This window comes from Mustela putorius, unplaced genomic scaffold (genome assembly GCF_011764305.1).
Source record: "Mustela putorius furo isolate JIRA1106 unplaced genomic scaffold, ASM1176430v1.1 tig00003896_pilon_pilon_pilon, whole genome shotgun sequence".
Classification (NCBI taxonomy): domain Eukaryota; kingdom Metazoa; phylum Chordata; class Mammalia; order Carnivora; family Mustelidae; genus Mustela; species Mustela putorius.
This window is the reverse complement of record NW_025422045.1, coordinates 4,465,502-4,480,293: the sequence shown is the minus strand read 5'-3', so window position 1 is coordinate 4,480,293 and position 14,792 is coordinate 4,465,502. Positions and strand designations below refer to the sequence as shown.

At 33.5% G+C, this 14,792-nt stretch overlaps 1 protein-coding gene across 4 annotated transcripts in view; it reads left to right on the top strand.

Annotated features, from left to right (window-relative positions):
* Nucleotides 1-14,792, top strand: part of ICE2 (interactor of little elongation complex ELL subunit 2) — a 63,072-nt gene that overhangs the window by 11,608 nt on the left and 36,672 nt on the right. For all 4 annotated transcript variants that reach the window (XM_004758779.3, XM_045067518.1, XM_045067519.1 and 1 more), the window contains 4 exons: nt 10,696-10,833; nt 11,420-11,536; nt 11,896-12,055; nt 12,877-13,058. In XM_004758779.3, the coding sequence (XP_004758836.1) occupies nt 10,696-10,833; nt 11,420-11,536; nt 11,896-12,055; nt 12,877-13,058 (597 nt within the window). The remainder of the gene's footprint in view (nt 1-10,695; nt 10,834-11,419; nt 11,537-11,895; nt 12,056-12,876; nt 13,059-14,792) is intronic.

Sequence of the window (14,792 nt, the reverse complement as noted above, 5' to 3'; positions counted from 1 at the left end):
CTTGGTCCTTAAAAATCTGAATGGTCATTTAGTACTTAGTCGCATAAATTTGTATTCTTTATCTTCACGGTAACCAGCTACCAAATGGAAGGATTTCAGCTGTGAGTTCATTTTTTGATACTTAGATTATTCATGCAAGTGTATTAGCAAAGCATGTACATCATTATACTTTGTACCCTACCATCATTCAGTGGGCTTAGAAGAAATTCAGAATGCACTACTTAAATGGTAACTATTAATACGTATTATTGTATTAGAATTTTTCTGCCAAAACCAGTATGAATTTTTTTGAAGTCTTGAAAACTAGTCCTATCATATATATTATATAGTGATCAGAGTGTGATCCACTCAACAGTATTGAACTCTGAATGTAAAAATGGTTAAGATGGTAAGTTTCATGTGTATTATACCACAATTCAAAACAAAACAACTGTTACCTATAATTTAGGGGCAGCAGAGGATATTAGTTTTACCGTTTTTTATATATATTTTAAGGTGAAATTTTGCTGTTAATATGAACCAGAAGAATGATTCTTCTAAATAAAAGGAATTGCATTTTTATTTTCTCTGAACCTGCACATGATACACTCAAACCAAGTGTCATATTTTTCTGTATGGAAAAGGAATTGTAGCTGTTCCTATTTTAATAGTGCCTTTGAAGGGATGAGAATGCTGATTTTAAAACTAAGGCACATCCCCTCATGTCACTGGTTTAAAATGTTTTCTCAGTTCACCCAGAAAGAGAGGGTCTTGGGACGCCTGAGTGGCTCAGTGGGTTAAGCCTCTGCATTCAGCTCAGGTCATGATGTCAGGGTCCTGGGATCGAGCCCCGCATCAGGCTCTCTGCTCAGTGGGGAGCCCGTTTACCCCTTTCTCTCTACCTGTCACTCTGCCTACTTGTGACCTCTCTGTCAAATAAATAAAATCTTAAAAAAAAAAAAAAAAGGGAAGAAAGAAAGAAAGGGTCTTTATAAAGTTGTGCAATGCCCTATATGATCACACTCCCTCAATCCCCTGACCCCAGCCCAGCTTGCATCATCTTCTACATACCTCCCTCTCTGTTTGCTCCAGCCTCCTGACCTCTTTGTGTTACTTGAATATTCCAAGCATGGTCCTGCTTTAAGGCCTTTATAGGCTCTTCCCATCTTTCTGGCAAGCTTTTCCCCAGATAAGTCCATGGATTAGTTCCTTGATTTAAGTCTCTCTGTTCAGATGCCAACTATCAATTAGGATATCCCTAATTACCTTGTAACAAATAGCATCACTTTCAAGGTTCCCTTTACCATGCTTTATTCTTTTTTATTGTCTTTCTCCATAACACCTATATATAAGTGCTTTTTAGTGCACTGCTGTGTTCCTAATGACTAAATATGCCTGACACACAATACATTCTCAAGTGCTCGTTGTAATTATTTAGCAAATATGAAAGTGTTCACTAACAAAGTACATTATTTGATAGCTAACAATCAGCATTGTCTTATTTTTTAGTCACATTGACTTGGCATTATATTTTGTCCAATTTACATCTCCACCCTAAAGGTTCACTGATATTTTTCTGATTTTTTTAGTGTTTTAAATTTTTAATTTTATATTATGAAATGCTGTATATTTTAGAAAAGTATAAAGAATGAATATATACAGCTTAACACATAATTATATAGTGAACACCTATGTAGCTCTCTTCCAAGTCAAGAAATAAAACATTCCCAGTAACCCAGAAGCTCCCTCTGTCCCTCCTAATAATAACATTGTCCCTTTGTGAAGAAGTAATCACTGTCACAAGTGTGGTGTTGATAATGTCCATGCACTTTTTTGGTAGTTCTTTGAGCTCACTTTTGCCTGCCTTTGAGTTTTATGTGAACAGAATTCTTCCTTCACTCATTATGTTTGTGAGATTTAACTGCATATAAGTTTGTAGTTATAGTTCATTCATTTTCATTTCTGTGCAGTATTACTGCACAGAATAAACTGCAGTTTATTTTGTTGATCAAAGTTTGAGTTGTTTCCTTTTTGGAGCTTTTCTAAGCAGTGCTCCTATGAAAGTTCTCATACATCTCTCTTGTAATGGAATTGTTGAGTCCTAGAGTATATGCATATCTTCAACGTTAGTAAATGTCCAGCTATTTTCCAAAGGGTTGCACCATTTTGCAGTCTGCCTGTGAGAGTTTTGTTGGTCCTTATGAGGATATTAACTTGAGGAAGTTAAAACTTACGTAGTGGTCATTTCAGTTTTAGGCAATCTAGAGGATATGGTATTATATATGTAATAAGACTTTGCATCTTTTCATATGCTAATTGATTATTTCTTATGGATCAGTTGTTCAAATTTTGCCCTATATTCTACTGGATTTTCTTTTTGTTGTTGATATGTGGGAGTTCTTTCAAATTTTATGGGTTATGTATGTTGGAAACTTTTTCTTTTATTTGATAAAATGGTCTCTTTTAATCTACAAGTTCCCCCTCCATTCCTTTCTTTTCCTTAAACTTCATCTTTGTAGGGGCACCCCGGTGGCTCAGTGGGTTGATCCTCTGCCTTCGGCTCAGATCATGATCTTGGGGTCCTGGGATCAGGCCCCATGTTGGGCTCTCTGTTCAGCGGGGAGCCTGCTTCCTCTTCTCTCTGCCTGCCTCTCTGCCTACTTGTGATCTGTCAAATAAATAAATAAAATCTTTAAAAAAAAACAAACTTCGTTTTTCTAAGAACTTCAGTCATTTGACCTGTAACATTTCCCATGGTCTAGATTTTGATGATTGCTTATTCACAGTGACATTCAACATGTTCCTCTTTTCTCTGTATTTCTTACAAATTGTTGTTGGGATCTGGAAGCTTGATCAGAATTAGTCTTTGCTAAATGGGTTCAACACATAGATGTTATGTTCTTTAATCAGGTGACACGTATATCTGGTTGTTTCTTTTTTGTGGTTGCAGCTGTTCATGACCGATGCCTAGATCTATTCATTCACTGGGGTATATAAAAATAGTAGGATTCTAATTGCATAATTTATTATATTTATTGGTTGAAATAATTTTATTAAGATATGTTTTCCCTCATCTGTGTGGTTTCCCATCCATGTAGCAGAAAAAAATGCTAGATTCTTTGCCTTTATATGTCAGTTTTGAAAAAATTGATTCCTTCTTCTACAATGTTGATCAGTGTTTTCTTTTTTAAAAATATGGGTTTGAGTCCACTGTAATTACTCTTTTTGAAGCTCAAATAATGCCAGCTTTAGCCAGTGACTACTCTTCATACAGATTTTGAGTCTTTTTGAATCACTGTGGTAGTCTTTAGGGCTTGTTATGTACATTTCCTTTCTCAGCTCTGGTATCACCAATTCTCCAGAGCCTTTTGTTTCTTTCATTGGCAAGTGGTATTTCAAGACTTCAGTCTGGGTAACTGGGGATGCTCATTGCTCCTGGATTGATCATTGTTTTTGAGAATATTTTAGTCAATGGAGCTAGAAAATACTTATTTAAAGAAAAAATACTACATGTATCTCACTTATTTATACCACATTATACTCATAACAATCTTAGAATAATATTTCTAGTACTGTCAAGCAATAGGATACTGAAAATAGTTTGGAAAAGTTTTTTTTATATGTTCTCCCTATTCTCCCCTAATTTTTTTTTAATAATTTTTTATTTTTTATAAACACATATTTTTGTCCCCAGGGGTACAGGTCTGTGAATTGCCAGGTTTACACACTTTGCTTTTTTTTTTTTTAAAGAAAAGTAAAGTTTTGACCTCAGGTTTCATCTTTCTTCCTGTTGATGACCGTAGTCACACCCATGCAGTTTTTCATTTTTCATATTTTTATTTAAATTCTTGTTAGTTAACATAGAGTAAGCATTGGTTTCAGGAGTAGGATTTAGTCATCTGTCACTTACATATAACACCCAGTGCTCATCATTACAAGTTCCCTCCTCAATGTCCATCACCCATTTAGCACATCTCCCACCATCTCCCTCCATCAGCTCTGTTTGTTTTCTATCATTGAATTTCTCATAGCTTGTTTCCCTTTCTCTTTCCTTTTCCCCATGTTTACCTGTTTTGTTTCTTAAATTCTACATATAAATGAAGTCATATGGTATTGTCTTTTTCTGATTTATTTCACATAGCATAATATACTTTATCTCCATCTGCATTGTTGCAAATGACAAGATTTCATTCTTTTTGATGACCAAGAAGTATTCCTTTATGTGTGTATAGTATATATGTGTGTATATATACATATATACGTGTGTGTGTCTGTGTACCTTTATATATACACACACACACCACATTTTCTTTATCCATTCATGAGTCGATGGATACTTGTGTTCTTTCCGTAGTTTGGCTGTTGTTGATAATGCTGCTGTAAACGTCAGGGCACATATACCCCTTCAAATATGTATTTTTGTATCCTTTTGGTAAATACCTAGTTTATAATTACTGGATCCTAGGATAGTTCTATTTTTAACTTTTTGGTGAACCTCCATACTGTCTTCCAGGGTGGCTGCACCAGTTTGCATTCCCAAATACTAGTAATCTTTTATATTTTAACAACCTCGTAGGTGTGTAGTGGTGTCGCATTATGGCTCTAGTTTGCATTTCCCTAATGAGTGATGATGTTTTAAAATCTTTGGCTGATTTTATTGGTTTTTTTTTTAAATATATTTTTTAAAGATTTTATTTATTTATTTGACAGAGAAAGAGATCACAAGTAGACAGAGGGGCGGGCAGAGGGGGAGGGGGAAGCAGGCTCCCCACTGAGCAGAGCGCCTGATGCAGGGTTCGATCCCAGTACTCAGATCATGACCTGAGCCAAAGGCAGAGGCTTAACCCACTGAACCACCCAGGTTCCCCTATTGGTTTATATTTTTATTGAGTCTTGAAATCTTTATATATTCTGAATACAAGTCTATTATATATGTAGTTTTCTCCAGTTTGTGATGTGTTTTTTAATGTTTTTAAGAGTTTCAACAAAATTTTAATTTTAATGAAGTCTCATTTTTCAAAATGTTTTATGGTTGGTGCTTTTATGTGTTTTAGTATAGAAATCTTTGCTGACCCCAGGTGGTTCCCATCTGGGATCACTTTTACTTTTACCCCTGCCCCATAGATTTTAGCAATGTCTGGAGACATTTTTTGTTGTCACAAGTGCCCAAATGCTGCTGGTATTTATGGGCTAGAGGCCAGGGATGTACTAAGCATCAGCAATGCACATGACATCTCCCACAACAAAGAATTATCCAGCCCAAAGTGTCGGTAATGCTTGTGTTGAGAAACCCTGATCTAGAGGTTTTGTAGTTTTAACTTTACTATGGAACTTCATTTCAAGTTTTTATATTACAAGATGTGAGGTTTGGATCAAAGTTCATTCTTCTTTCATATGGATATCTAGTTCGAGCCTAGTAATTCTCACCCGAGAGTGATTTTTGCCTCTCAGAGAACATTTGATAATGTCTGGAGACATTTTTGGTTGTCAAAACTGAGGAAGGAGTACTTCCAGCATCTGGTGGGTAGAGCCGAGAATGTTGCTAAATATCCTTCAGTGTTTGGGACAGCCCCCCATCACAGCATCATCTGGTCCAAAATGTGGAAAGTACCAATATTGAGAAACTCTGCCTAGCACTGTTGGTTGAAAAAGCTATTTTTTCCCTCATTGAATTGCCTTGTCACCAATGATATGTGTGTGGGTCGATTTCCTGACTCTGTTTTATTTCATTAATCTATAAATCTGTCTTCATGCCACTACCACCTAGGCTTGTAAGATTTGAAACCATGTGAGGAAAGTCCTGCAACTTTGTTCTTTTTAAAAATTGTTTTGATTCTTTTAGGCCTTTGCATTTCCATTTGGAATCTACTTGTTAATTTCTACAGGAGAGTTAGTTGGGATTTCAATAGGATTTCTTCCCATCCTGTAGAGTTTGTATTTTACAAGTATCTTTTAAAATAGTGCTTAGCTTTATTGCCTTTCTTCCCTTTCTTTTTAAATAAAATCTGACATCTCTTGTCTTTTAACTAGAAAGATTAGTTATTTACATTCCTTATGATAATTAACATGCATGGACTTGTGATTTCATTTGTCTTTTTCTAAAATTCTAATTTTACTTCTTTTGAGATGATTGAATCCTTCTTCTTTTCTTCTTATTGAGTTGGAATTTATTCTTTGTTTTTCTCTTCTCCTAATGGTTACCCTTGAATTTTTACAGTGACCCCCCCCCCCCATTGAATTGCCTGTCGTTTGTATATGGGGCAGTTTCCTGGTTCGATTCTGTGTCTATTAGTCTAGGTATCTACAGAGACTGTAGAGCATTTTGACTTTCATCCATCCCTTCTGACTGATGTTATTTAATGCTGTCTTTTTTAAACCTATTATGTAAACCTGTTATTATTTTATATGAACAGTGTTTTAATTTATCTACAAATTCTGACAATTTTTAGCTACCCAGTTCTTCTTCTCAAATATATATTCTGAGATCATCCTTACTGTTCCTGAAATGCTTTGTGTCCTAGATGTTGCTTTGATGACTGTCTCTTGGTGATGAACAATCTTTAGGTTTATCTGAAAACACTTTTATTTTGCTCTCTTTCTTATACGATAGCTTTGCTCCATACATAATTCTAAGTTGACTGAGTTTTGTTTCTCAATCTGAAGATTTAATTCTGCTTTTCCTGGCTTCTGTTTTTGAAAAGTGCATCATCTGTTTATCCTTTCTTTTAGGGAATCTGTCTTTTCTCTCTGACTGCTCTTTATTTTTGGCATTTAATAGTTTCACTACAATGTTGGTTCATTATGTTTCTTGTATCTGTATATTCCTATCCTTTATCAGTTCTGGAAAATTCTCAGCCATTTTCTGTTATTGCTTCTCCTTCATTTTCTCAACTCTGTCTTTCTGGGATTCCCATATTCCCTTGGTTAGACCGCAGTCTGTCTTCCATTCTGTCCTCCGCCCCATCTACCTCTCTCCCTCTTTTAACTGTGGTATATAAGTAAGATAAAATTATAACCATTTTTAAGGACACTTGAATACCATAAAATACTTTTTATACTGTCATAAATAAAATTCTACCATCCACCTTTAGAACTTTCTCATCTTCCCAAGCTGAAACTCTGTACTCATTAAATAATAACTCATCATTCCCTTTTATCCCCAGTCCCTGGAAACCACCATTCTACTTTCTAGCTCTATGAATTTGACTTTTTTAGGTACCTCACATAAGTAGAGTATTTCTCCTTTTGTGATTTTTATTTATTTTATATTTATATATTTATTTTATTATTTATTTGTTTATATTTATTTATTATATTACTTAGCGTAGTATATTCTTCATGTTTCAACCATGTTGTAGTATGTGTATTTCCTTCCCTTTTTTAGAATTTATTTTTAATTGTGGTGAAATACACATAACTTAAAATTCGCTACCTTCAATTATCTTTAAGTGTGCAGTTCAGTAATATTAAGTATATTCATATTGTTATATAGCCCATCTCCAGAATCTTTGCACCTTGCAAAACTAAGACTCTTTACCCAATTCTGAACAGTTTCTGCTAACAACACTTTTGATACCAAATACTTGTTTTGTTCCCCACCGCCACCCCCAACTCCAACCAGTTCTCCCAACTCTGGAAGGCAGCTATTCTCACCATTATCCACCAATACAAGTTCTCCAACTCTCTAATAGTAGGCTTAGGGTTCCCATGACCTCTTCCTCTGGTTTAGTAATTTGCTACAGAACTCAGGAAGATACTTTACTTACTATTTCTAGTTTATTATAAAGGATACAACTCAGGAACAGCCAATGGAAGAAGAGAGAGATGCATAGGGCAAGAAATGGGGGAAGGGGCACAGAGCTTCTATGCCTTCTCCAGGCATATCACCCTCCCAGTACCCATGTGTTCACTAACCTTGGAGCTCTCTGAACCCCGTAAGTTTAGGGATTTTTTAGGAGTCTTTGTTTCCTAGGCATGATTGATTAAATTATTGGCTGTTGGTGATTAAGTCAATCTCCAGCCCTGTAATCATACCCTGGACTTTCTGGCATCTGCCCCCTACTCTGAAGTTCTATAGAAGCCATGAGTCATCTCATTAGCAAACAAAAGATATTCATTCTTGTCACTCCAGAAATTTCTAGGGTTTTAGTGCCCTGTGTTAGGAACCAAGGACAAAGACCAAATATGTATTTTTTATTTTATCGCATCCATTAAAAAATAACTCTCAATTCCCACCACTCCCAGTTTGTAGCAACTACTTTTCTACTTTCTGTGAATTTTGATCTTCTCTAGGTAACCCCATATAATTGAAATTTATGGTATTTGTCTCTTTTTTAAAACCTATTATTTATGATATATTTTACTTAAAAATAATTCTACTTTCTGTGAATTTTGATCTTCTCTAGGTAACCCCATATAATTGAAATTTATGGTATTTGTCTCTTTATTAAACCTATTATTTATGATATATTTTACTTAATGTAATGTCTTTAAGATTCACCCATGTTCTAGCATTTTTCTAAATTCCCTTCCTTTTTAAGGCTGAATACATATTCCATTGTATGTATTTGGACATTTTGCTTATCCGTTCATCCATTGATGGTTACTCTGGTTCCTTCTATTTTTTGGCAGTTGTGAATAACCCTGCTTTGAACATGGGTGTGCAAATACAGTTCAGATCTCCGTTTTGTGAGCCTTAAATATAAGAGTCTCATGTTCAGCTCCTTATTTGATCTTCCAACTGGAGGAGGTATTTGACCTCAAGATACCTCTTCTTTTATGCGTTTTCTGCACACAGCCCCTATTTCTTCTCACTCTAGGTGTGTTGAGTTTATTTATTTACTTACAGTCCTTGAGATTCTTTTTGCTTTTTACTAAGCCAAGTAATGCATGAAAGTTGTTAGTTGTAATTTATCCTGTATCTAGTGGGATTTGAATAGAATTGCTCTCTCTCTAAAGTATGCCTACTCTATCATACTGCCAGAAGTAGTGTCCATTATGTTTTTACATTTCAAACATGTATAATACCATATTTTTCCTTTTTGACCCAAAATAAAATCTAGCAGAGTCATTTTCACCTTTCTTTGTAATGATAGATCTGTAGTATGTACTTGCATGTGCTTTTGGTGTATTTAGTTTTCAGGATATTTTGAATATTAAATAATGCTTGGTGGTTATTTATTTTATTTTATGGGTTTTATTTATGGGTTTATTTGATGGGAAACAGCCAGAATCTCTTAGCCTTCATAGCTGTTTTTCAAAGACAAATAAATTATTAGTTAAAAAATGATCCTTTAGTTGCTTGATACCTGCCAGTTATGAAATACCTCTAATACAGTAATATATCTGAATATAAGAGTAAAACTGTTAGATTTTCCTGTGACTTTCTCTTTCCCTAATTACTGAATTAAGTAATTACTAAGTTAGAAGCACTAACATCCAACACAGTTTTACTAAGAGAGATGTGTGGGCACATATCTAACTAGAATAGTCTCTGTGTCATCTAGTTCTTATATATTGCTTTCTTTTGCATGTGTAGGTTCAAGTTGTTGTTCTTTTAATGGCTGCTATAAGATGGCAATGTGAGGGGAGGAAGTTAACTAATATAAATGAGCAAAGATACTATGTAGATCTGACTGCAGTTGAGATTTTTTAAAACAAACAACTTTTTTATGTTAACCCACATTTGCCTTAGTTGCAAATAATATCCCAAATAAAATACCAAAGTCAGCATTGAAAAGAATGGATAGAGGGGGAAAATGTGAAAGACAACAGGGAATGAGGATTAAGGAAGGGGAGAAGAGGATGTGAGATTAGATGAAAAGACACTGGAGTAAAGTTAATAATTTGTAACTTAATAAATTTTATAAATGTCTGAAAGGAAAGAGGATATAAAGATTACAAAGATATGCTTATTGCTAATTTAATTTTGTGATATAAAGTAAATTCTAAAAGCTTCAGATTAGATTCATTGACAGGAAAAATTCATTGACAAGAAAAAATATGTTTCTTAGAAGATGATATACATATGTTTTTAATTATAACCCCACTCCTACCCAAAATCACTCTGCATCTTTGAGTTATTTACATATTATCACAATATCATGTATTCTGCTTGAGTAAAGCTGTGAATTTTATTTCCTTACCTCCTGGTAAGTTATTAGTATTTTGAAAAGTTTGGAGAGATGAAAATACTAAATACTCCATCATTTAATTAGTTTTGACATTTTTGTTATTTATTTTTTTAGATTGTAGATTAGGGTGATTTCTTGGATAACTACTTGGTTAATTCTTTGTGCTTGGGAATATTTTTAGTGTATTAAACTTATTTATTTCTAATTAGTCATATATCTGCTTTTATTGCAAGATAATGTGTTAAAATTTTCATGTGGCTTTATTTCCTTGACAGTTTCTTAAATAGCACAGAAAATATGATGCATCTTTTCTATTTAATTTTAAATTTTAATACTATTGCTAATTTTAGTATTATTAAATACCAATCATTTAAGAAATTAGGTTAAAAAGAATTATTATGAAAATAAGAGAGTAACTCAAGTAAGGAATATACATTATGCTTGGATTATTAGAAGTTTGATTAATGAAATGAGACTAATATTCATAATGAATAATTATATAGTCACATGTAACTAAGTTACTTTTGTTGTATTATTAGGAAAATATGGTTCAAATGAATTTCTCTTCATTTTTATTTCCTAGCAAATTTTAAGAGCTTGTATTGAACAAGTGAAAAAGTATCCAGAGTTCTATACTCTTCATGAAGTCACAAGCTTAATGGGATTCTTCCCATTCAGAATAGAAATGGGATTAAAGTTAGAAAAAACTCTTCTCGCATTGGTAAGGTTTACCAGTGAAAGTATAAACTTATTTTGTCTGAAACATCACCTATATTTCAGGTGGACAAGATATATGTTTAGGTTTTGAACAGTAATGAGCTGTAACTTCTAAAAATGCAATGCAAATGTGTTTTTTTAATTTTATAGATATTAGTACTTGATATATATATTTTTTAAATGTCACTACCAACTTTATTTCTTGGTTTTCTTTTCTTCATTTCTTATGTTTCTTCATGTTCCAAAGTACAGCAGGGAACCTTTTTTCTTTCAAATTATTTTACTCAAAATCACTGGAAGTAAGTTTGTATGGAGAGGATATTTTAGAGTTTCTGTTATATTTGTACCTTATAAAATGAAAGGTTAGAATGTAAAGTGGTAAGGAAAATGGCATGGCATCCTTGTCTTGAACCTTTTAAAAAACAAAAACCAAAAACACATGTAGGCTATCAAGCAAAATCATTGAAGTCATGGCTTTTAAGAAGTTTTTAGAGTGGAGAATTTTAAGAGTTTCATATGATGAAAAGATACTTTTCTTAGGGAAAAAAATACATGTGATATTTGCAATAAGAGATTCCCTTTTTTCTTAGGGCAGTGTAAAATATGTGAAAACTGTATTTCCCTCAATGCCTGTGAAGTTGCAGCTCTCAAAAGATAACATATCTACCACTGAGACACCAGAAAAAACAGCTGCAGCTATGCATTATGTAAGTAGGAAAGTACTTTTGGATTTTCCCGAGTAATCTTCTGTACCTCATAAAGTACATATGATCTTACTGTTCTAAAGTCCCCTTCTTGGGGTGTCTGGGTGGCTCTGCCAGTTAAGCATCTGCTTTTAGCTGGGGTCTTGATCTCAGGGTCCTGGGATCGAGCCCCATGTCGTGCTCCCTATTCCACCTCCCTACTCCCCCAGCTCATGCTTTCTTGTTCTCTCTCTCTTTCAAATAAATAAAATCTTTAAAAAAAAAAAAAGTCACCTTCTTAAATGTCTTCCTTCTTTTCAGTACATCATCAAAGAAATTTTCAATAAATATAATGAAGTAACAAGTTATGTGTTGTTTTTCAGGATATTAGTAAAGATCCAAATGCAGAGAAGCTTGTTTCAAGATATCACCCTCAGATAGCTCTAACCAGTCAATCATTATTTACATTATTAAATAATCATGGACCAAACTACAAGGAACAGTGGGAAATTCCTGTGTGTATTCAAGTAATACCCGTTGCAGGTTTGTGATTTACCATATCAAGTAATAATCTCAAAAGAGGAGTTGGAACAGTTGTATTTCAGCTGTCTAAATATAGGTGGTCATACATTTACATTTAGTAGAACTTTAAATATGTAATACTACTATAGGGTTCATCCTCATATATAAGTAATTAGATATATAAAACTTGTATTCATATTGGGGGAGGTAAGAGAGAAATAGTTAAGGTTTAGGGTACCCCAAAATACATGAAATAATGAAGCTCTGTCTTTCATTGAAATGAAAAGAATGCAATACTTAGACAACCTCAAATGGTGAGTTTCCAAGACTTATTTACTTGTCTGGTATTGGAATTCAGAATTACAACAGGTCTATCCTTGTAAGTATAGGATTGTTTTTCCTTGGCCAGTAAAGTTAATATCTTCTAGAATTCCTATTATTATATGTAACAATTATAGTTAGTATAGAACTATATCTAATAAAATAAAATTACAGATTAGAGTTTAATGTAATATATTCTCTGTGGTTGAATTTCATCACTTTTTGAAAACATAGTCCTGTAAGAACTGAGTAATAATGACAGGTAAAAGTATGGGAAATGAAAAGCAGAAAATCTTTTAAAAAATTTATTAGAGAACATTTTTTCTTCCCGGTCAAATTTTCTCACCCTTATAACTGTAGGGGACATTAAAGATCACAAGTTCAAGGGTGGACTATACATGAGATATGCTACACTTTCTTATGCTCTATTTCTTTATTTGGTGATCTTTCTGTCCTGCATCTGGTTTGTTTTGAAATAGAACTTCTAGAAACTAGCCTCTTTCTTCTGTTTTTGTTTTAAGGTTCAAAACCAGTTAAAGTAATTTATATTAATTCACCACTTCCCCAAAAGAAAATGACAATGAGAGAGAGAAATCAAATCTTCCATGAAGTTCCATTAAAATTCATGATGTCCAAAAACACATCTGTTCCAGTCTCTGCAGTATTTATGGACAAACCAGAAGATTATATGTCTGAAATGGAAGTATGTAATGCTTGCTTTTTCTTTTCTTTTCTTTTTTTTTTTTAAGGGAATGTTCTTCTTTATCTTTTTGAAGCATAAAGTTTTATTACAAGTCTTTAAATCTAGTAGTTAAAAATAAAGGCTTTAGATTGATACTTAAAATTGAACCCCAGGTCAAGCTAGACTTTAAGCAACTAATTTAACTTCCCTCAACCTCAGTTATCTCCTTTTGTAAAAGAAAGATGATGATATGTACTTCAAAAGACTGTTGTAAGGATTAAGTTTGATATTATATGTAAAATGCTGAGTACAGTCTTTAGTATATATGTAAAAACTTAGTGGTGGTGGTAATCATGATAGTGGTTTTATTTAACTGGCCTCATTCATATTCAAGAGTTTTTAAGTATGAAAAGGAATAGATGAGTTTGATTGGTGCAGAAAAGTATTTGGCCAGACTGTTAATCTTTTTCCATATACTCAGTTGCTGCGTGACCTTAGGCAAGCTTCATAATTTCCCTGTCTCTGGTTTGCTCATCTGTAAAATGGGTTTCATGACAGTACCTAACTCAGGATTATTTGGGATTAAATGAGTTAATACAAGTAAAGCATTTAGGACAATGCCTGGCACTCCATAAATACTATTTTTATTACTTCATGTTTAGACAAAACTTCATTTATTCATTTTACTAATTTAAAAATACTTATTGAGCAGATACTGACCTATGCACTGAGGATACAGTAGTGAATAAAGTCTCTTTTTCTCTCACAGTTTACATTAGTGATAGAGAATGCAGATAATAAAATTTCAGGGAATAAGCAGTTAGTGATAAATGCTATTCAGGAATATAGAGTAGGCGAAGGGTAAAGAGATGGGAATGAGACTATTTTAAATTGATGACCAAGAAGGTTTTTCCAAGGAGAGAAAATTTGAACAAAGACTTGAGTAAAGTGAAAGAGCAAACAAAATCAGAAAATAAAATGGAAAAACTTTTTAGTTTATTTTATTTACACCTAGGAGCTAATACTATTTTAAGAATATTGGCCTTTTGTGTTCCATATTTGTTTTTCTCTGCTGTTAGCCATTAATTTATTTATGATGTAATATCATAAAGCACTTCCAAAGTTTGAGTTTTCTTTTTTTTACATTTTTAAATACTTGGTGTGAGGTGAATGTCAAGAAGTAGCAAGCACTATGAAGAAACATGAAGTAGGTTAAAAGGGATAAAAGTGACAGAGTAACTTCTTTCTGTAATGGTAAACCGAGTAATTTGGACCTTGACCATTACTAATTACAACTTAAAAAGCTGGACAAAATTTAAAATTTCTTTCTTAGAATCATTGAAGAGCTAACAAGATAGTGAGGAATTACAGGGCTGAGATACTAGAGAAGATCAGAATCCAGAGAGTTAGTCTTAGAGTCATTTTTGTCCTGAATGGATTTGCCATTTCTGAAAGGGCAGCAAAAAATGAACTATGCTTTTGACAACATCACAAGACTAGGGGGCCAAAAGTCAAAGTTTGATTTTCTACCAAGGGCTTGAACCCTACAGAGCTGCACCCTGGGAGTAAGGGTGAACTAGAAATAAATCCACTTTCTCAGAGATTGTAAATGTTTTCAGGTCTTGAACTTGGATTGAGATGCTTTTGGATTGCTAGTGTCTCTAGACATCTAATAAGAAAAAATGAAAATGATTCTTAGAGGAACATAATGTCATTTTGAGCCATAAATTATTTCTACAGTTAACTCTTTAAATA